This window comes from Choloepus didactylus, chromosome 12, assembly GCF_015220235.1.
Source record: "Choloepus didactylus isolate mChoDid1 chromosome 12, mChoDid1.pri, whole genome shotgun sequence".
NCBI classification, from domain to species: domain Eukaryota; kingdom Metazoa; phylum Chordata; class Mammalia; order Pilosa; family Megalonychidae; genus Choloepus; species Choloepus didactylus.
Genome location: NC_051318.1, coordinates 101,316,139 through 101,337,441, shown reverse-complemented (window position 1 = coordinate 101,337,441; position 21,303 = coordinate 101,316,139). Strand labels below are relative to the sequence as shown.

At 36.1% G+C, this 21,303-nt stretch overlaps 1 protein-coding gene and 1 pseudogene across 2 annotated transcripts in view; both read left to right on the top strand.

The window, feature by feature from the left end:
- The window catches only part of INTS6 (integrator complex subunit 6), a 97,983-nt gene that overhangs the window by 72,920 nt on the left and 3,760 nt on the right, over window positions 1-21,303 (top strand). For both annotated transcript variants that reach the window (XM_037799678.1, XM_037799679.1), the window contains 10 exons: window positions 841-966; window positions 2,343-2,497; window positions 5,294-5,446; window positions 5,575-5,707; window positions 6,618-6,712; window positions 9,189-9,299; window positions 10,344-10,559; window positions 14,854-14,980; window positions 15,791-15,933; window positions 16,656-16,887. In XM_037799678.1, the coding sequence (XP_037655606.1) occupies window positions 841-966; window positions 2,343-2,497; window positions 5,294-5,446; window positions 5,575-5,707; window positions 6,618-6,712; window positions 9,189-9,299; window positions 10,344-10,559; window positions 14,854-14,980; window positions 15,791-15,933; window positions 16,656-16,887 (1,491 nt within the window). The remainder of the gene's footprint in view (window positions 1-840; window positions 967-2,342; window positions 2,498-5,293; window positions 5,447-5,574; window positions 5,708-6,617; window positions 6,713-9,188; window positions 9,300-10,343; window positions 10,560-14,853; window positions 14,981-15,790; window positions 15,934-16,655; window positions 16,888-21,303) is intronic.
- On the top strand, window positions 12,855-13,907 carry LOC119506672 (annotated as a pseudogene).

The following is a 21,303-nucleotide window of genomic DNA, read 5'->3' as shown; positions in this document are numbered from 1 at the left end:
TATCCTAAATCTTACTTCAACATGAAATGATAATAACAATTATTGAGGCGTGTTGCATTTTTTCATACTAAGTCTATGAACTTTGTAAATTTTACACTTGCTGTGCATTCGTACTAGAACATTTCAAGTTCTTAGAGAGCCCTATGTGACAAGTGGCTACAGTATTGGGCAGCACAGGTCTAGATATTTTTGTTGAAAATCCCTATTGAAGAGAGATTTTCACTAGTATTTTTTTTTTATCACTAACATTTTAGTGTTCTGAACTAAAAATATTCACGTTAGAATATACAAAAGGGGAATTACCAAGTATGTATATAAGGCAACTGAAATTGAGCAAAGCTTGATACCATCTATATATTACAAAATTTAAAATACGTAGTAACTACCAGCAGACCAGTTAAATAATTGTGTATCTGCTGTGTGCTTAACATTATTCTCAGTGATAATTCTTTTGTTACGTTAGGAATAAGATTGGGAGGGGCAGGGGCAGTTACTAGCAGTGGTGTGTGTGTATGTGTACGTATATTAAAGACAAATTGTGTTAGATAGCATTTGTAGGTAGTGTTATATATAGAATCTGTGGTTTTTTTCACTGTTCAGACTAAGATTTCTATATTCCATAAATACGTAATTAGAAGAAAAAAATTAACATTACATACTCTGACAATAGGATTGTTGATTGGTGGTTGGAAATAACTGTTTTTATCATTCTTTTGTAAGATAATAAAATAAGTTAACTTTTACCATTAATTAGTACTGTTAGAAACCCCACTATGGTTCTTCCTTGCTAAAGATAGAAAGTCTTGCAACTAACTAGTTTATTTTCTTTTCTTAACTCAGGCCGCTCATACTCTGTATGTTCTCCAAGAATGCTGAATCAGTGTCTGGAGTCCTTGGTGCAAAAGGTGCAGAGTGGGGTGGTGATAAACTTTGAAAAAGCAGGACCAGATCCTTCTCCTGTAGAAGGTATTGTTGCATTTTCTTATTAGATGTTCTAAACTTAGTTTATTCAACTAGAACTGAAAAATTACTGTAATTGGCCTTATGTTAAAATGATAAAACTGCTATGGGTCAAGAGGGAAGATTAAGTAGGAAAGTGGAAGGTAAACTAATAGTAGAACAGTAGCATCATCTTTTTATATGAATGATTGTTCACAGTGTGAAATTTTAATAAAAGCCAAAAATCTATTTAAGTATTTACAAATGAGCAACCTCATATTTCCTTTTTAGTATTGTACCATCACCTCTCTCCACATGTTTTCCCCATGTCCCTTAATTCACAGTGTTCACTTTTAGGTATTTACTTTATTTAATTCCTTAGCTACATTTTTTGTAAGGATTAAGCTGATCATAGCCGAACGGTTCCTTTGTGTGGGCCTAAAAATTAGGGTCCAGCCTTTGCAAATAGGCTTGATTCTCTTTAACTCCAGTTTAGTCCTCTTTGGCTTTATTTGTTGCTTCCTGATCACAAACTATTAGAAGGTGTAAGGGATTACACTAGAACCTGGACCCTCTGCACTGTACATAACTTATTTCAAGATTTAGAAAGTCGTAAGTCACACTTTGCAGAAGGCAGCCATTAGAGTGGATAGTTGGGAGAAGAGAAGGGTTATGGAGATGCAATAATGAGTACTCTCAGAGGGGATTATAGGGAAGGAGCAAAAGATGGTAAGACCAGATGAGTTGTCTTGTGGCCAGTTTAAAAAAAAAAAAAAAGCACCACAGACTTGTTTTCTAACTGAATTATTTGACATGGAATGTATTTAAAATTTTTTTTAGTGCTTGGCTTAGAGTTAGGCATTAAGTAAATGTTTACTGAATTATAGAAGAATTGCTACTTTGCTAGAATTTTTTTTGTATGAAAGGTAGGTGCTTTGAATCTGAATTGGCATTTGAAGTTTTTTAAGGAATTATTAGGCATTAGATTTTTAAGAAATTTTCTTGTAGCAAGACTTACCTAGCATTTACTGTGTGCCTGGCACTATTTTTGGCACTGGGGATATGAGGACAAAGAAGGCAATTTGGGTACTTTTCCTATCATTCATTAAAAATGCTTACTGTAATGTGCATTTTACATGTTCTTATTGGTCCGGCAAAGACTGCTCTGAGACCTCCTTGTGAGCTGATAGTTGGAATTTGTAGGCTTTATTGTCTAGTGAATTTTAATCTGGTCTCAATGGAAAGCAGAAATGATAGTATTCTGCCATTTAAGAAAAATAGGAAAATCCAGACATGAACAAATGTTAGGGCATTCTTTTTAAGTTAAGTAATAATGTTTATAATTTAACTTTGCTTTTCCCCCCCTACTCATAATATGCTTTGTCTTAATTTCTTTGCTGTAGATGGGCAGCCAGATGTATCAAGGTCTTTTGGATCTCAGCCTTGGCATAGTTGTCACAAGCTCATATATGTCAGACCAAATCCTAAAACGGGGGTTCCTATAGGTCACTGGCCTGTTCCAGAATCTTTTTGGCCAGATCAGAATTCTCCAACACTAGTAAGTACCAGAGAGACTGTGGCTGTGTAATTGTAACCATTTAGCTGCTTTTCTTATTAGTTTGAAGTGCTATTGTCAGTTAAAGGTGTGGCTCATTTAGGAGAATTAGATACTCAAAGTGCTATGATAAGTTGTTATTTGCTGTATTGTTTGTTATGAAGTAATAGAAAAGAGGCATCCGTTCCCTTTAGAATCTTATATGCTATGCTGACGTTTTTATTACTGGTGCTTGGGTATAGAATCAGAAGTGCAGCGAGAATTTCTCTTTGGACTAAACATAAGGAAGCATGAAGATTTGTCTCTGGGACACAATTTAGAATTTAGATGAAGGTTTAGAAAAAAGTAATTCTGGTAGTTTGCCTGCAATCTTTTAGAACTTAGTTTTAAAAATTCATGTTGGCTTGTATGGTTTTACTGTTATTTAATGTTTCAGTCTGGAGGTTTAAGCTAGAAAAGATTTTCTGGTCTTGTTTACATGAGTTAATTTTAGGAACAGTGAGATCTGTTGACGATCATGGTGAATTATCAGTATTCACTATATGGTTCTTATGATGGGGTAAATTTATGCAAATTATATCTACTCAGTCTTGGTAGTGCCTTTTTTTTTTTCCCAGTTTACCTATTTCTTTTTAGTATTTTTCCCAATATTTGAGTACATCAGGGGATACTTTGTGGGAGAGCATGGCAGTGGTTCCCTTTGATAGTACCCTTAGAAGGTAAGAATTGTATTTAAAGATCATTAAACAGTCTTTAACAAGAGTTCATGGAGCTATCAGTTACAGCTTGAACTGAACCCGTTCTGAATTTCTACTTTAAACCAGTATTGGCTCTTCAAGATAATTTTTACTTTGAGTCTGTACATCTGTAAAGTGATCTTTTCTTTATTCATTACAGATTAAGGAAGCAGTACATGAAAATGTTCATAATTGAATACCTATTGGGATTTTATAAATTCCAGTGAGGTATCTTCTTTATTCCTTTTTTCTAATTAAAACCATCATTATTTTTTATATTTTCATTTTTTTCATAGAAAACTGGTCAATTCCTTTAGTCATTTTACTTTCTCTTCTGGAGCCCTTTCAATTGGGACAGATACCATATTTGTATGAAATATTGTCTTGTTGGGTATTCATTCTTTTGTGTGTATTTTGTACCCACAGTAGCATGTATGGTACTTGTGAAGTCCTAATGAAAAGAAATCCAAAACCAATATCATAATCATTATGTATTAATAATTGCTCTAGTGGTCTATGGCAAATAATTACAAGCCATAGAGGGTTTAAATGATCTGTAGGATTTCAGTTGGAACAGGAAACAGTATGAGAAAAAAGTATGGAGATAAAAAATAACAAGATGTATTTGAGGAATGTCAAGTAGCTGAATTTGGGTATAGCATAGCATAATATAGGGCATTAAGAGAACTGTAAAATAAACCAAATTGCTGATAATTTGAAAATACAATGTTAAAGGAGTTTGAGCTTTTTTTTTTTTAAATGGGGATCAGAGACTGGTTGAAGATGTTTTAAATGGTCTGCATCCTGCTTTTAGGTGTTTGGGAGCTACTTTTACAGAATAATTTTAGCTAGAGAAATTACATTTTTATATTTCAGAGCAAATATTCTGGGAGTGACATGGCCATGGGATTGATTGGAAGGGCCTAAGTAGTTAGGGAGACTAATTAAAGAGCAGTATTACTAGTCTAATCTAGTGAGAAGTGATGAAGCCTGGAGTTAAATTGCTAAGAAATAGAAGATGAATTTCTGGAGACGTGAGAATTCAGTATGGACAGAAGGAGGCATCTAGTATGAGAGTGCCTGCCACATTTTATGTGTTCTGTTAAGTGCCTTACGTTTTATCTAGGTCTTTGTGAAGGTTAAGTGGAGGATGAGGGATAACTAGATAATATTCAGGCTTTTAGGACAGGTTTTGTGATCTCGGGGAGAAACAGAGACCTGTCAAAGATTCAGGGAATGTCCGGTAGGTGACTGGATGCAGGACAGGTAGGAGTGACATCCAGCCCCAACACAGTGGATTTGGGAGCCACCAGGCTATCCGTAGTAACTGAGGCCAGTAGAGTCTTTTATAGCTATGAGATATTAAATTATTTTCTCATAGCTCATATTTTCTTCACAACTGCTATGATTTTTAGGAAGGGGACTACTAAGGGGTAAATAGGAAAGTAACATGGCTTTTTTTTTTTTTTTTTTTAAGGAGTGTGTTTTTATAACTCTAAAACAGGGTCTCCAAAATAGGTTGTACACACCACAGGGGTAACCAAAACAATCTATTTGGAGTATGGAATAAAACATTAGAAATTCTGTTTGTGTTTATTTTCCCCCTATTTTAATCTTCCTTTTGCATTTGTTTTATTATGTACATAATACATTAATTTATAAATATACATATATATGTCCTAATATGTATATTCAGAAACTTTTTATAGATCACAGTGTATGGTTGTAATTAATATAAAGGTAATTAAATTATATCAAATGAGGATTTATGATGGTTTCTGTACATTTCTTAATTCCAAAATTTTGCATTTAATTTCTTTGATAAATTTTAAGACCTAAAAACATTTTAATTCTGTGTAAATTTGAAATGTTTGTGTTTTTCCGGTGAATATTATATAATTTAAGCATTAACTTTTTCAAGTATTTTCTTTCAGCAGTATGGTGTTTTTAGTAATAAAGATCAAACTCTTTTATTAACAAAGCCAAGGAACTGGGGCAGTTCTTACAATGTGTTTATTTCTGGTATTTTGTGTAGATAGTAATAATAATATTTTCCCTCTAGCCACCTCGTACGTCTCATCCTGTAGTGAAGTTCTCCTGTACAGACTGTGAACCAATGGTTATTGACAAATTGCCTTTTGACAAATATGAGTTGGAACCTTCACCACTGACTCAATTTATCCTGGAAAGGAAATCTCCTCAAACATGTTGGCAGGTAAGCTAAACAACTATAGTGATTTGAAAGTGTGAGATGTTTCTTAAAAAGTTGAAGTGAGTCAGTGGTTTATATAACATTCTTTAAAGGTTATTAAATGCGAATTTTTAACAACTGCTTTTTAATAGGTGTATGTGAGCAATAGTGCAAAGTATAGTGAACTTGGCCATCCTTTTGGTTACTTGAAAGCCAGCACAGCACTGAACTGTGTCAACTTATTTGTGATGCCTTACAATTATCCAGTCCTTCTTCCCCTCTTAGGTAAGTAATTCTTGCAACATTTTCTGTGGCTTACCACATATAAAAATTTTTCTAGAAACATACTTTGGGAACTCTATATAATTTTTCTTTGTCTTTTGGAAATTAATGAAAATATGTTTACAATTTGAAAATGTTAAGGCTGTGTAAAGGAATTTTTACAATAACCTATTGATGTGGTAAGTTGAAAGTCAGTGTCAAAACACCTTACTGCAAACTAATAAAGTTATGTTTTAAAAATATAAATATTCTGATTTTTCTGGAAGTTAGGTTTCTTAGAACTGACAGTGCACGCTTTGTTTCGTTAAGCAAAACATTTTGTAGAAGTGTATTCTGTTGACAAGATCTGAGTGTAATTTCTTTCCAAGAATTTATCCATACTTTAATTTTAATTTGTCAAATATGTTTTTAGATGAAGGCATTTGTTCCAAAATAACATGATAAAATCCTAAAGTTAAGTTTCTAGGTATTGTGTAGATGTAAATTTTTAAGGACTGCTGTTGGAGAAGACTTCTTTCTCTCCCTGGTATCACCTCAGATTTAAGAGTGGCAGTCAAAATACAAGTATGTATATTTTATAGAAAATGTTGTACATACTTTGTTTCTGTCCTTAAATCTGTTTCATGTCTCTCTAGGTTTAGACCGGGTATAGGTTTTCCTTGTGTGTTTTCTGATTCTACTTTTATCTGCATATAATGTTAGATCATAATGGGTACCTTTTCATCTTTAAATTGGTGTTACTAAAAGAGAATCCTGGAGTCATAAATTTTATTAAATTTGTTAGAAATTAATATTGTTAAAACCTTACATCTGACATTACTCTCTTATAAATAACAAAGCACAAACTTAAACTTCTTTCACTTGATTTTTATGTATGAGAACATTGAGAGTTTATTCACATTAAACATTCTAGATGACTTGTTTAAAGTGCATAAAGCAAAACCAACACTGAAGTGGAGACAGTCATTTGAAAGTTATTTGAAGACGATGCCTCCCTACTATCTTGGGGTAAGAATATTATCATTGTTAAATAGAAATTGTTATAAAAGTTTATATTATGCTCATAGTTTATTCCAGGTATTATTATAAACTTTTATTTATTGTTGTTATAGATTAAATGTCATGAACATTGAGTGTACATACGACCAATATAGATGTAAAGGTAAAGCTATATTTCAGTGATTGATGGAGTGATGAGGATGGGGATGATTATGAGAGTAAACTTTTATATAATGCTCACTATAGGCCAGGTTCTAAGCACTTTACATGTGTTAACTCTTAATTCACACAGTAACCCTGGGAGGTAGAAGCAGTATTTGTATTTCATATACGAGGAAACTAAGGCATTAAAAGATTAGGTAATTTGTCCAAGGTTACACAGCTAATAGACCTGGGGAGTGAGGGAGATAGAATTCATTCCCAGGCAGTCTGGCTTTACAATTGGCTCTGAACTTCAGCTGTTGTACTGCCTTTTCAAATTGCAGTTTTATAATTATTTCTCTTTAAGGGTACACAATAGATTTTTTTTTCAATTCAGTTTTATTGAGATGTATCCACATACCCTGCTGTCACCCACAGTATACAATTAGTTGTTCATAGTACCATCATATCGTTGTGTGTTTATCACCAAAATCAAATTTTCATTACTCCAAACAAAATTAAAATTAAAAATAAGCATACAAGTAAAGAACACACAAAACATTCCACCCCACTATTATTCATTTAATTTTTGTTCCCATTTTTTCTACCCATCTGTCCATACACTGGATAAAGGCTGTGTGAGCCAGAAGGTTTTCACAATCACAGTCACACTGTGTAAGCTACATAATTATACAGTTGTCTTCAAAAATCAAGGCTACTGGGTTGCAGTGCAACACTTTCAGGTATTTCCTTCTAGCTATTCCAGTATACTAAAAACTAAAAAGGGATGTCCATATAATGCATAAGAATAACCTCCAGAATGACTTCTCGACGCCGTTTGAAGTCTCTCAGCCACTGAAACTCTGTTTTGTTCCATTTCTCTTCTCTCTTTTGGTCAAGGTAACTTTCTCAATCCCATGATGCTGGGTCCAGGCTCGTCCCTGGGAGTCATGTCTCCACTTATGGGGGAGGGCAGTGAGTTCACCTGCTGAGTGGCTTTAGAGAGAGAGGGGCCACATCTGAGCAAGAAGAGGTTCTCTGGGGGAGACTCTTAGGCACAATTATAGGTAGGCTTAGCCTCTCCTTTGCAGTAACAGGCTTCATAAGGGCAAGCCCCAAGATCGAGGGCTTGGCCTACTAAATTGGTATTTCCCAATGCTTTACTCAATAGTTCTTGTTGCATGATTTCGGAATCCCCAGAAACACCTTTTTAGGCAGATGAAGTATAATATTTTCATAGAACCACATGGTTTTAGAAAACCTCATGGCTTAAAAAATACTGTCATTTTAAGTAGCTAAGACCAAAATATAAGCTTTTATGTATTATTTACATACATTAATTTAGGAAAAGTAATTTCCTAACCAAAAGACTTGTACTAAAAACACTTTTAAACATTACTTCTGCTTTTGATTCAGGAAAATTAAAGCATTTGGCTGTAATTAATCTTTCTAAATGGTCCCTAATTTGATTAGAAGATTAATTTCTTGAGCTCAGAAAATCGTAATACCTTAGAGTTAAAAAACAGATGTTGTATGAGTGTCTGGGACATCATGCCTGCCACATAAAAGGGTAAAAAGGAAGAAACATATTGAATATGAACTGTTGACTATGTTGACTCATCTAAGTTTCATAGCAGCCCTGAGGACTTAGCCAAAGCTACGTGGATATTAAATATCAGAGTTGGGGTTTGATTCCAATTTGACACCAGTGCTTCTCCACTCTAATATATCAGTGGTTGTCCTTCTGCTTGTGGCTCTACCCCATTCACATGTGTTGGGCACTTTCAATTGTTCTCCCTTCCATTTGGAGATTATTTCACTGTACTGCAATTTGTAGTAAATATTAGACTGTTTTTTCCTCCTCATTTTCCCTTCAGATCGTGCTTGTTTTTTGTCTCAGCTAATGATAGTAACAGTAACGATTGACACCCATGGAGTGCTTAGTCTGTGCCCGATGCTTTGTGCCTGTTAAATCATTTTATCCCACCATACCCTGTGGGGTGCGTACTGCTGTTATCCCCGTTTTACAGATGAGGGAGCTAAGGTACAGTCCACCCCGCTGCCGGGCAGAAGCTGTGGCTCCTCCTCGACTCCTTTTGGTCCCCGCCAGTCCACCTCTGCGGTGTCTCCTGGCCAGGGAGGCCAGGGCTTCGTCCCTTCTTGCCCTCGGGATCATCACAGTCTCCGATCCTTTAACATGTGATTATATTATAACTCCTTTAATTACTGAGGAAAAGAAGGGGAAATTCTTTGGAGAAAGTTTCAAAATTGACTCTTTATACATACAGCCATAAATTTTTAGCATCAACCTTAATGTTGAATGACATTTCTTTTTTTCCTGTAGCCCTTGAAGAAAGCTGTTAGAATGATGGGTGCACCTAACCTAATAGCAGACAGTATGGAATATGGACTTAGTTACAGTGTCATTTCATACCTCAAAAAGTTGAGTCAGCAGGTAATGTCAAGACATAGAGCGGGCCATTAAGTGTTTTGAATGGCTTTGGCTAAGATGGTTAACAAGCCAAATGCTAGTTCTTGATGGTTCTAATAGAATTTCCTTATATTCTAATATATTATACTTTAAAGTCATGTATCTCATATGTTAACATTATTCTCTTTCAAGTGCATGATATGCTATGTTTTGAAATGTTAATTTTAAAGTTTTATAGTAATTCCTAATTTATGAAAATAGCTTCATTAATCTGGCCCTGGATTTCCTCCTGTATGTGAACATTGTTTATGTTTTCTTTTGAGAAACTTATATTGAAAAGTTGTTTTGCCTAAAAATAAATTGGTTTCTTTTGCTTTATGTTTTAAAACCTGCAGATTTTTCTTTCAAAAGGGAATTTCTTTTGAAATGTTTATAAAAACAGTGAATTTTATCATTCTGGCAGTAAATCTTATTAACAGATACTGTGGTAATCAAGCAGCGTATACCGTCAAATCATTAACGTCCTGTGAAATACATTATTTTTTCCAGTACTTCTGACATCTTTAACTTAACTGCTAATCAAAATACAAATTGGGAGGAGTCGATACATTGCTTTTTACTTTCCAGTGAAAATCTGCATTACTGTTTGCCATCTCTTGGAATGTTTAATCATGTGCTAATAAGTGCTATTAAGTTAATATTAATGCGATTAGTTTTCTAAATTTCTATCACCTCTGAAGTGAGAATATATATTTTCATTTTGGATGCAGTTACTTTTCATGGTTTAAGCATAGAGAATATTAATAAATAAAATAACAAATAGAAGGTTTGCCCTGCTTCAAAAGTTTAGAGTTGTAATGATTTAAAATTGTAAGACATTAATCTTTAAATAATTTTTAGTTTACTCACTATTTGACATAAATGATGCTACTTGAGTTTTTAATTTTTTATATACTTTTAAAAATATGACATAAAAATATTTAGTATATTGAAGACCCAGACTGACTAATGTATCTGATTTATCAATTTAAACTATATTAAGACAACTCTTGTTTATTTTTAATTCAGGCCAAAATAGAATCTGATAGAGTCATCGGATCTGTAGGCAAAAAGGTAGTACAGGAAACTGGAATTAAAGTCCGTAGCCGATCACATGGTTTATCAATGGCTTACAGGAAAGATTTTCAACAGCTGCTCCAGGGAATCTCAGAGGATGTTCCTCACAGACTGCTAGATCTTAATATGAAGGAGTACACTGGTTTCCAGGTGGCTCTGCTGAATAAGGTAACAGCCCTATGGATTTAGTACTACTCTGGTTATAGTCCATTGTTTTAATAAATCAGACTTTCTGTTAACTTGACTTTCAGTTTCTCAGAATATTAAGAAGTACTTCTGTACCTCTGCAGAATCATAATCATTAAACTATCACTGAGTCATTGAATTTTAGAATTAAAACATTGTACATGGTGCATGAATGATGAGTGAATGGTTGGATAGATAAAGAATAGACTAACCCATTCATTTTGTAGTTGAGAAAACAGAGGCTTAGAGATTGCCCAAAGTTACATAACTAGGGGTAGAGTTGAGCCTACCGTGATTTCGCTGTACTCTGGGACTTATACTGATGACAGTCAGCGCAGCATGGTCCTAAAATACCTTACAAATACTCATTACTTAAAAAGATTTTCATCCTAGTAGGCTTTTTGTGGAAATGGACAAGCTGATTCTAAAATTTATACGGAAATGCAAAGGTCCTAGAATGGCTAAAACAATTTTAGAAAAGAATGAAATTGGAGGACTTAAACCATCTGATTTAAAATTTTACTGTGAAGCTCCCATGAGCAACACAGTGTGTTGTTAGCATAAGGCTAAACATATAGATCAGGGAACAGAATAGAATCTAGAAATAGACTCTCACATATGGCCAGTTGATTTTTTTTTTAATTCATTTTTATTGAGATATATTCACATACCATGCAGTTATATGAAGTGTACATTCAATTGTTCACAGTACCATTATATAGTTGTGCATTCATCACCAAAATTAATTTTTGGACATTTTCATTACCACACACACACAAATAATAAGAATAAAAATTAAACTGAAAAAAAAAAACAAAGTAAAAAAGAACACTGGGTGCCTTTTTTTTTTTGCCCCCATTTTTCTACTCATCCATACATACACTGGACAAAGGGGAGTGTGGTCCATATGACTTTCCCAGTCACATTGTCACCCCTCATAAGCTACATTTTTATATAATCGTCTTCAGGATTCATGGCTTCTGGGTTGTAGTTTGATATTTTCAGGTATTTACTGCTAGCTATTCCACTTCATTAGAATCTAAAATGGTTGCGTATTTCATGCGTAAGAGTGCCCACCAGAGTGACCTCTTGGCTCCTTTTGGAATCTCTCTGCCACGGAAGCTTATTTTATTTCCTTTCACATCCTCCTTTTGGTCAAGAAGATGTTCTCCGTCCCACGATGCCGGGTCTACATTCCTCCCCGGGAGTCATATTCCATGTTGCCAGGGAGATTCACTCGCCTGGGTGTCAGATCCCCTGTAACAGGGAGGGCAGTGATTTCACCTGCCAAGTTTGGCCAGTTGATTTTTTAACAAAGGTGCCAAAATAGTTCAGTGGGTGAGAGGACAGTCTTTCAAAAAGTAGTGCTGAAACATTGGCTACCCATATGCAAAATAATGAACTTTGATCTTGATCTTTACCTTACATTTGTTGATGTGATCATGGACCTAAATGTAAACTAAAACTAAAACTTCTAGAAGAAAACACAGGAGAATACTTAGTGACTGTTGGTTAGAAAAGATTTCTAAAATACAACAGAAAAAGCACAGACCAAAAAGGGGAAGATTGTGATAAGTTGAACTGCATTAAAAAAAATTTTTGCTCATTGAAAGAAACTTTAAAAAATGTATAAGTAAGCTACAGACTGTGAGAAAAACATGTATCACTTAAAGGACTTGTATCAGAAAATCTAAAGAACTCATACAACTCAATAATAAAAAGACAATCCAATAAAAAATGGACAAAATATTTGAAATAGGTACTTGACCAAAGAAGATATACAAATGGAAAATATGCACATGAAAAGATAGTCATCATCATTAGCCTTTTGGGAAATGCCAATTAAAACCATAATGCGATACTACTACATACCCACTTGAATGGCTTAAATTTAAAGTACTGGAAACAGTCAAGTATAGGTGAGAGTATGGGACAAGTAGAACTCTCATACATTGCTAATGGGAATGTAAGATAGTACAGCTACTTTGGAAAACAGTTTGCAGTTTTAGTTAAACATGCACTTGCTATACAATCAGCAGTTCTATTTGTAGGTATCTGCCCAAGATAAATGAAAACGTGTCCATGTAAAAGCTTGCACGTCATTTTGTGAACAGACGAAGACTGAGGGGTTGTGGCTGCATTGCCGACCTCAAGCAGCAGTCGGCTTCTTTGCATGGAACCTGGGAGTAGGAGATTCAGGTTCGAATTCCTTCTCCCTCCTCCATCCTGTAGATTTTTTTGCCTTTAGCTATATTTTTGGCTGTGTGACGATCCTTAACATCAGACACCACGGCCAGCAGTGTTACCAGCAAGACAGATCCCCGCTCTGTGAACTCCTGGGTATTCACTGGGAGTCTCAACACTCTAGTGGTGAAGAAGTCTGAAGTGGAGGCAGTCTTCTTGAAATACGGCAAAGTTGTTTATTGCTCTGTTCATGAGGGCTTTGCCTTCATTCAGTATATTAATGAGAAACATGCCAGGCTGCTGCAGCAGGAGAGGATGGCAGAATGATTGCTGGCCAGGTTTTAGTTATTAATCTGGCTGCAAAGCCAGAAGTGAACCGAGGAAAAGCAGGTGTGAAATGATCTGCAGCAGAGATGTATGGGTCAGCACCAGCACACCCTTCTCTGTCCCCTCTACTCGGCTCTTCTTTTGACTTGGACCATGACTTTCAGTGGGGTTTATGGTGACAGGATGTGCAGCTACCCAGCACATGCTGCTCCTCCTCCTCCTCTTGCTTGGGCTGAAGTGCCTGAGGAGCATCAGCGTGTATCAGGAAACACCTCATGAAGGGGCAAATATGGTTTCAGTTCCAAGAGTGGACAGTGGGGTCGTCTTCTGAGTTTGGAAAGTTGAAATGAGATGACCTTCAGACCATTAAAGAAAGAGGAGTTGACCCAGATCAAACAAAAAGTAGATTCTTTATTGGAAAGCCTGGGAAAAACTGAAAAGGAACGGAGCAGCCAAGGAGCTGGAGTTGATCAAAGATGATGAAAAAGGCAGAGCAAGAAGAGGATGACAGAGACCAGACAGCATCAAGGGCAGGCAAGGAAGACTCGAGTGCATAGTGGGGCTTAGAAGTCTCGTCCCATTATTTCCTTACCTAGGCACTTTTCTAAGATCATTATTTTCACAGATCCTCTCTCCTGGTATCTCCAGCACATGCTCACTGTTCTCCCCATCCTTGTCCTTCCCATGTTCATTAATTCATATTGCCCTGCGCCTAGTCCCATTTTCATTTCCTTTGATTCTCCTAGTAGTTAAGTCTTATCCTATAGGTTTTCTTTTAATTTTGATACCTCTTTATGACTTAACAATAAAAAGGATGTACGGTGGTGTTTTTTGTTTTTGTTTTTTTTTTTTTTAAAGCTAGAACATGAATGTTCATAGCAACTTTTATTCATAATAGTCCCAAACTGGAAATAATCCAGAGGTCTATCAACTGATGAATGGATAAAGATGTGGTATATCCATATAACGGAATACTACACAGCAATAAGAAAGAACAGGCTACTTACAAGAGTAATAACGTGAATGAATCTTAAAAAACAACATGCCTGCGAAGTGTGAGACTCCATTATACACAGACAGGAAGCAGACAAGTGGTTCTCTGGGATGGGAGTGGGGAGTGACTACAAATAGACACAAAGAACTTTTTGGGATGGTGGAAGTATACTAAAACTAGATTGGTGATATCTTCACAGCTATAAATTTACTAAAACTCATCAATAACGGTATACTTAAAATGGGTGACTTTATGGTTTGCAAATTATTCCCCAAAGCTGTTTTTAAAAACCTTCAAATTCTTTAAAATTTGGAAATTCATTTTATGAGGTATTTATGTCTCTTTACCTCTATATATAATAAAATCTTTAGAGTTAGATGTGAATTTGAGAGTATTTGATTGCGCTCACTCCCAAATTTGGGAATCCCTTTTGTATCATACCCGTTGATCGTCTGAATACTGGCTTGAATAATTTTCTTGATGGAGAACTTAGGATATTTGGTCAGGAGCCATTTCCTTTTTGTTCAGCAATAGTTGTTAGAAATTTCTTTCTTCTGTTGAACTCAACTCTGCTCTGAATTTTTATAATTTCCATCTTTTTATCCTAAAATAGTATATTAAGATTGACATCTTTTACCTTTATTCTATTTCTTAAGCTAACTAGTTAACTTGTGTATCTTATTTCCAAACTTAAGCTTCAGGCTAGTGATCTTCATTTCTCTTAATTCAATCTCTAATTTCAATGAAAATAAATTTTTTCTTTAACAATAGGATTTGAAACCACAGACATTTAGAAATGCTTATGACATACCAAGACGGAATCTTTTGGATCACTTAACGAGAATGAGATCTAATCTTTTGAAGAGCACCCGCAAATTTCTTAAAGGACAGGATGAAGGTTAGATTATGGTTTTAATATTGGTATATCTTCTGTAATTTTTTTCCTTACAGTCTGAAAACAACATGATATGGTAGTGTAAATTTTAAAGAATTATTGTAGTTATCATCTCACTATAAATGCAAACAAATGAAGTAAAAATTGAGTCATCTCTGTTTCTCTGCCTTTCTCTCCACTATCACTGTTGTCCAAAATTGTACTCCCCAGAGGTAACCTTTCTTCCTTTTCGGCCTTCATACATTTACACACATAGACATACACACAACTCAGTTCCTTGTGGTAGTCTAGTATCTGGTGGTTTAACTCTGGATGGCCAATATAGGGCACATTCAGATATTTTCTTCTGCTGTCCCCATGGCTCCTACTACAAATCAAGTCAGATGGAAATCCTTCGCCACCTCTGGTTTAAGCATTTCAGCTATAGCTTTCTACAGAAAAGGTTATCTATGTGACTTCTCTTTTCAGTAAATTCTGCTATAATTAAATACAGTTTATTTGGAACAAAGAGAAATACCTTTTCACGGTTATGTTATGCAAGTTGCTTAGTCTGTGCATTCAAATAAACAGCAGTATTCTTGTTTTGTTTAGAAAGTGAAATCAATATTTTAAATTTTATTTTCAAAATCTCTAAGATTTTATGTCACAGTAAGTATAATTGGAACAAACTAATTTAGGAAATGTGGTAAGGGAGCACTGCTGAGAATAACACTTGGTAGCACTCATATGGAAGAAGATGTTATTTGGCGTCAGGTAGGATGCCGTTTTAGTGGGGTTAACTTTTGCTGTTGTTGTTGTGTTCTGTTTGAAAAGACCAAGTGCACAGTGTTCCCATAGCACAGATGGGGAATTACCAAGAATACCTCAAGCAAGTCCCTTCTCCACTAAGAGAACTCGATCCTGATCAGCCTCGAAGATTGCATACATTCGGGAACCCCTTTAAGCTGGATAAAAAGGTAATTTTTAAATGTTCTATTATATAATTTAGGCACCATGGAATTAATAGGATCTAAAATAGTTAGTTCTTTGACTAAAATCCGCGGCTGGATGTTTTGATTTGAGAAAGATTTGCCATGCTATGTTTTAATATTGAATAATTTCATCAATCTTGTAATTGTTGCTGCATGAGGAAAATAACATATTTTTCCTTCTTTGTGTGATGGCTGGTGTATTTTACACTTTTCTTTTGTAAAAACATGTGAAAGAGGTAAAATTCACAACAGCCTCTTGCCTATTTGTTTTATATAGAAAATCATGTTATAACTTTGTCTTCATTCTCTCAATTTTCAAGTTTTTTTTTTTGACCACCTTGCAAGTTGAATCTTGTGGAGAAGATTCCAAAAGATATTGTGCTATTATTATACAATAAGTTAAAAATCCCTATATTAGGTAAAATTAGACATAGTTTATGAGAACTTGATTTCTACTCATACCATCACCTTAGAAGTTAATCTTTTATTTGACCACTCATACCTTCATTCATTTAACAAATATTATGGAGTACATGCTGTGTGTCAAGCACTGTGCTAGACTGTGGATTTAGCTTGGTCTATAGCAGTTGATAATTTGACTAAAGTAAGCTGAAACTTTTTCTGGTTGAGTAATTAGTGTCATCATAGTTGTGCCATTTTAAAATGTACACAAATTCAGGAAAATTTGTGTTCTTTTTTTGTTATAGGGTATGATGATAGATGAAGCAGATGAATTTGTGGCTGGACCTCAAAATAAACATAAGCGGCCTGGAGAACCAAATATGCAAGGGATACCCAAAAGACGTCGGTGTATGTCTCCGCTACTCAGAGGCAGACAGCAGAACCCTGTTGTGAACAATCACATTGGAGGAAAAGGACCACCTGTACCTGTGATTCAAGCACAGCCAGATCTTATTAAACCCCTTCCTCTTCATAAGAGTAAGAGGTTTTTTGTGTTTTTTTTAAGATTTTTTGCTGCTTTTTGTAGTTGATTATAGATTTTTAGTTGATTAAAGATTTTTGTAGTTGATTGTAGAAAAACTTGATTGATAGAGTCCAGTGAATGTAGATTTTTTTTATTCTAAATTAACATGTAATCATTTTTGTCTGTCTTTTTAATGAACGACTGTTGAACATTTCATATATTCATGATACTTTTTGTTAGCTATTGTGCCCCCTAAAATACCCCCTTCCATGTCTTAAGTATCGCAAAATAACTTTTTTGAAAGGGGCATTAACAATACCCATGGAAAAATGATTTTCAGTTTCAGTTTAATTCAACAACTAATTATTAATGCTATTCAGACAATGCTAGGCCTTGAGGTAGAGCAGTAAAGAAGATGATAGTGATCTCTGCCCTCATTTGTAATGAGTGAGGAAAGCGGGTCATTGAACAAATAATCAGAAGTGTGATGATATTAGGAAAGAGAAGCCAGGGATGCTGTGGAGGCATTTGGTAAGAGTATTTAACTTAGTCTAGGGGGGTCAGGGCACTCTGCTGAGGAGGTTATGTTTAAACCAACACCTGCAGGGTGAATGGGAATTAAATAAAGCTGTGTACTTGCCTGTGCTGGAGCTGGTATTCTAAGAAGAGGATGTGTAAAGGTACAAAGTAAAGAGAAGGGCATTAAGGACACAGAAAGAATTCCAGAATGGCCAGCGTATTGAGAAAGAGGTAAGGTGAGAACTGAAAGACAGGCAGACTCCAGATCATGGAGGGCCTCAAAGCCGGAAAGATTCTAGACTGTATTCTATGGACGATGAGAATCTGTTGAAAAGCTCTAAAGAGGTTGTGGCTTGATCAGATTAGCAATTTACAAAGACCAGGCTGACTGTAATGTGCAGAATATTATCAGAGAGGGGCAAGAATGGTTGTAGGGAACCCTTAATAAATTAATGGATATAGGCATATAGGCAGTGAACATTTGTGGCTGATAACATCTTAACTGCAGAGAAACCAGGTATCGTATACCTCCTGTTGGAAATATGCAAAGCTACCTCTTAAGTAGTCTTGCAAAAAAAAAAAAAATTTGACCATCAGTCTGATTCCAGCCTCTAGATCTAATCTACCAATTTACAGGCACTACAAGGGACAGTGGAACATGTAAATGACAAATTGGGGATGCAATTAGCAAAATTCAGATTGTAAGAAACTTTATAGGGAAAAGAATCTGTTGTGGATATTTTCCCCCAGAAAAATATACATAGCAAAAAGAAAGATATAGAAGGATCTTATAGATTAAAAGACAGGAAGCCAATTGCAATGTATGGGCCTTATTTGGATCTTGAGTCAAACACAAACAAACTCTTATACAAACAGAAAATGTATAAAGATAATTGGAGAATGTGGACATTGACCAGATATTTGATGTTATTAAATACTTATTGTAGATGGAGAAGGACCAGTTAGGACACTATTGAAGAGACCCAGGGAAGAGATGTTGACCTTGTAGTAGGGTTTGAGAAATACTTGGACATATCAGCAAAGGACCTGGTGATTTATTGGATAGTGGGGGTCAGGATGGGGAGGAGTCAGGCTTTCAGTCTTAATAGATTTTGGGTAGATGGTGGTGTCAGGTGTGGGGCAGAAGAGATCATGAGCAAGTTTAGTTTAAAAGTGCCTATTAGTTAAAAAATAAAAACAAACAAATAAATAAATAAAAGTGCCTAGTAGATAACCACGTGCAAATTCTAGGTTGGAAGATGGATATTTGAGTGTGGGCCTTAGGAGAAGAGGACTGGGCTGGAGAAGTATACCTATTTAGGAGACAACTTTTTTTTTTTTTTTAATTCATTTTATTGAGGTGTCTTCACATACCACGCAGTCATACAAAACAAAGCATGCATTCAGTTGTTCACAGTACCATTACATAGTTGTGCATTCATCACCAAAATCAATCCCTGACACCTTCATTTCCACACACACAAAAATAACAAGATAAAAATTAAGGTGAAAAAGAGCAATTGAAGTAAAAAAGAATGCTGGGTGCCTTTGTTTGTTTGTTTCCTTCCCCCATTTTTCTACTCATCCATCCATAAACTAGACAAAGGGGAGTGTGGTCCATATGGCTTTCCCAATCATATTGTCACCCCTTGTAAGCTACATTTTTATACAATCATCTTCAAGATTCATGGGTTCTGGGTTGTAGTTTGATAGTTTCCGGTATTTACTACTAGCTACTCCAATTCACTAGAACCTGAAAAGGGTTGTCTATATTGTAGGTAAGAGTGCCCACCAGAGTGACCTCTTGGCTCCTTTTAGAATCTCTCTGCCATGTAGCTTATTTCATCTCCTTTCGCATCCCCCTTTTGGTCTAGAAGATACTCCCCATCCCATGAAGCTGGGTCTAGATTCCCTTAGGAGACAACTTAAAGCCCGTTGGAGTAAATAAAATCTCACCAAGGGAGAGATGGTCTAGAACAGAATCTTGAGAATGCCAAAGTTAAAAAGAGAAAGATGCCAAAAGGGATTTTGAGAACACAGAGCAAAAACTTTAGGGAAGAATTTAGTGTTGTGGAAGCTAACGGGAGAGAGAATTATGGGCTCAGAAAGTTACAAAGATCAAGGATCAGAAAGATTCTTCTGGTCTTTGGCTACCTTAGCAAGAGCAACTTGGTGGAGTAAAGGAAGCAGAAGCCTAAACAAAATGGGTTTTGGGGGGGCGGTGAGAGATGAGAAAGTGGGAAGGAGATGTTGCAAAAGGCAGAGATTTGAAGAGCACGGAGACGGTTTTCTGAAGGTTTGAATAATCTTTTGCGGGAGAGGGAGAGAAGGTTATAGAAGATTGCTAGTAGTGTTGAGGATCCAGGTAAAGAAGGTGATTGTATAGTGCTGACTATTTCAAATGTAGGTCTGGAGCAAGCATATAGATAGAGTTGTCTGATTTGGGGACTTTGCCCAACAGATGTTGTTGGGAGGACAATAGAGCAAGAGAATTTAATTTAGGGCATTGCGTAAGCTGGTTTAATAAGAAAGTGGATGTCTAGAAGGGATCTGATGAATAGGAGGGAGAAAGTGGAGGAGTTGCTGAAGTAAAAGTCGGGATGAGTTAAAGAGCTGTATCCAAGAGTACTGCAAAGATAAGGGTGTAAGCTCCTAGATGCCTGAATTTATGTTTGACATCGGAGGCAAAAGTTTAAGTGTAAAAGTTCTTTGAAGACAAGAAATTGAGGAAACCCGAGTCCAGTTTCTTGACAGATGGCCTACTTAGACATTGAAGTCTCTCCCCATCACACTTCTCAAGCTTTAATATGCATAGAATCACTTTCAGCTAGAGATTCTAATTTATCAGGTCTGGCAAGCTCTCTGCTGGTGCTGTGCTACTTGTAACTTACACACTTTGAGTAGTCAGGACCTAGAATGCTGTCAGGAGGGTGTGGGGTGGGGAGGGCAGGAGGAGGGCTGTGAACCAGGGCCCAGAGACATCAGCAACGGAAGAGCTGTAAGATAGTGATGAGGAGAGAGAAGATGAGTGGCCTGGTGGAGCCTCAAAGGAGCAAGTTTTTACAAGAGTGCATAGGAGAAGTGGTCTTGACATGGCACTGGGAGAGTGAGGGAAAGCAGTTTTTACTTGAGGTCTGAAGGGGAGAAAGCAGTTTCTCTAGACGAGAGCTGGGTTTCAGTTAAAGCATGAGTTGTAGAGAATATTCAGTAAGGCGGAGTTTGCAAATCATGGAATAAGATTTAGGAGGGAGGGAGTCAGGAGTTGGAATTTATAGGGATGAGTGTATGGGAAAGTACATTTTTGGTAAACAGGGAGTTAACATTTTGGACAGTAAGTGAAGAAAACAGTGATGAACTTAGCTGGTGTCTGGAACTTGATGAGCATTCAGGAAGCTTAGAATGCAGCTGCCTTCTGTGGGGGAACAGGTCTAATCTGGCCTTACATGGCAAGCTTGCAAGCTTTGGAGTCTGGTGGCTTAATGAACTGAAGTGGGCCCCAGGTTGCCCAGTGTACATCAAGTAATTGAGGGCTGAATGGTTGATTATAAGGAAAGCATGTCCTGTGAAATATGACATGTGTGGTGGTGTGTGCCCTGCAGAATATGGACCACTATAAACTGCCCGTCAAATCCTCTAGGGGCTGCTTTTGCCTATAAATGATAATAGATGTTTAAAGCACGGTCAGGTTGGAATGCGCCAAGACTCTCTTAGGGAAGGATGGTCATGATGATTTTCATCATGTATATTTTACCAAAGCAAAAATCCTGCTGGACTAATAAAATTACCAGAGTAAATCAAAGAACTAAAAGTTGGTTGGTTAGCTTTTTTTCCCCTTCCTTAAGGGCAGAAATTACAAAAGTTTTGTAAATATTGTGAAATGTTTTACATTTGAAATTTGCCACATTGATTCA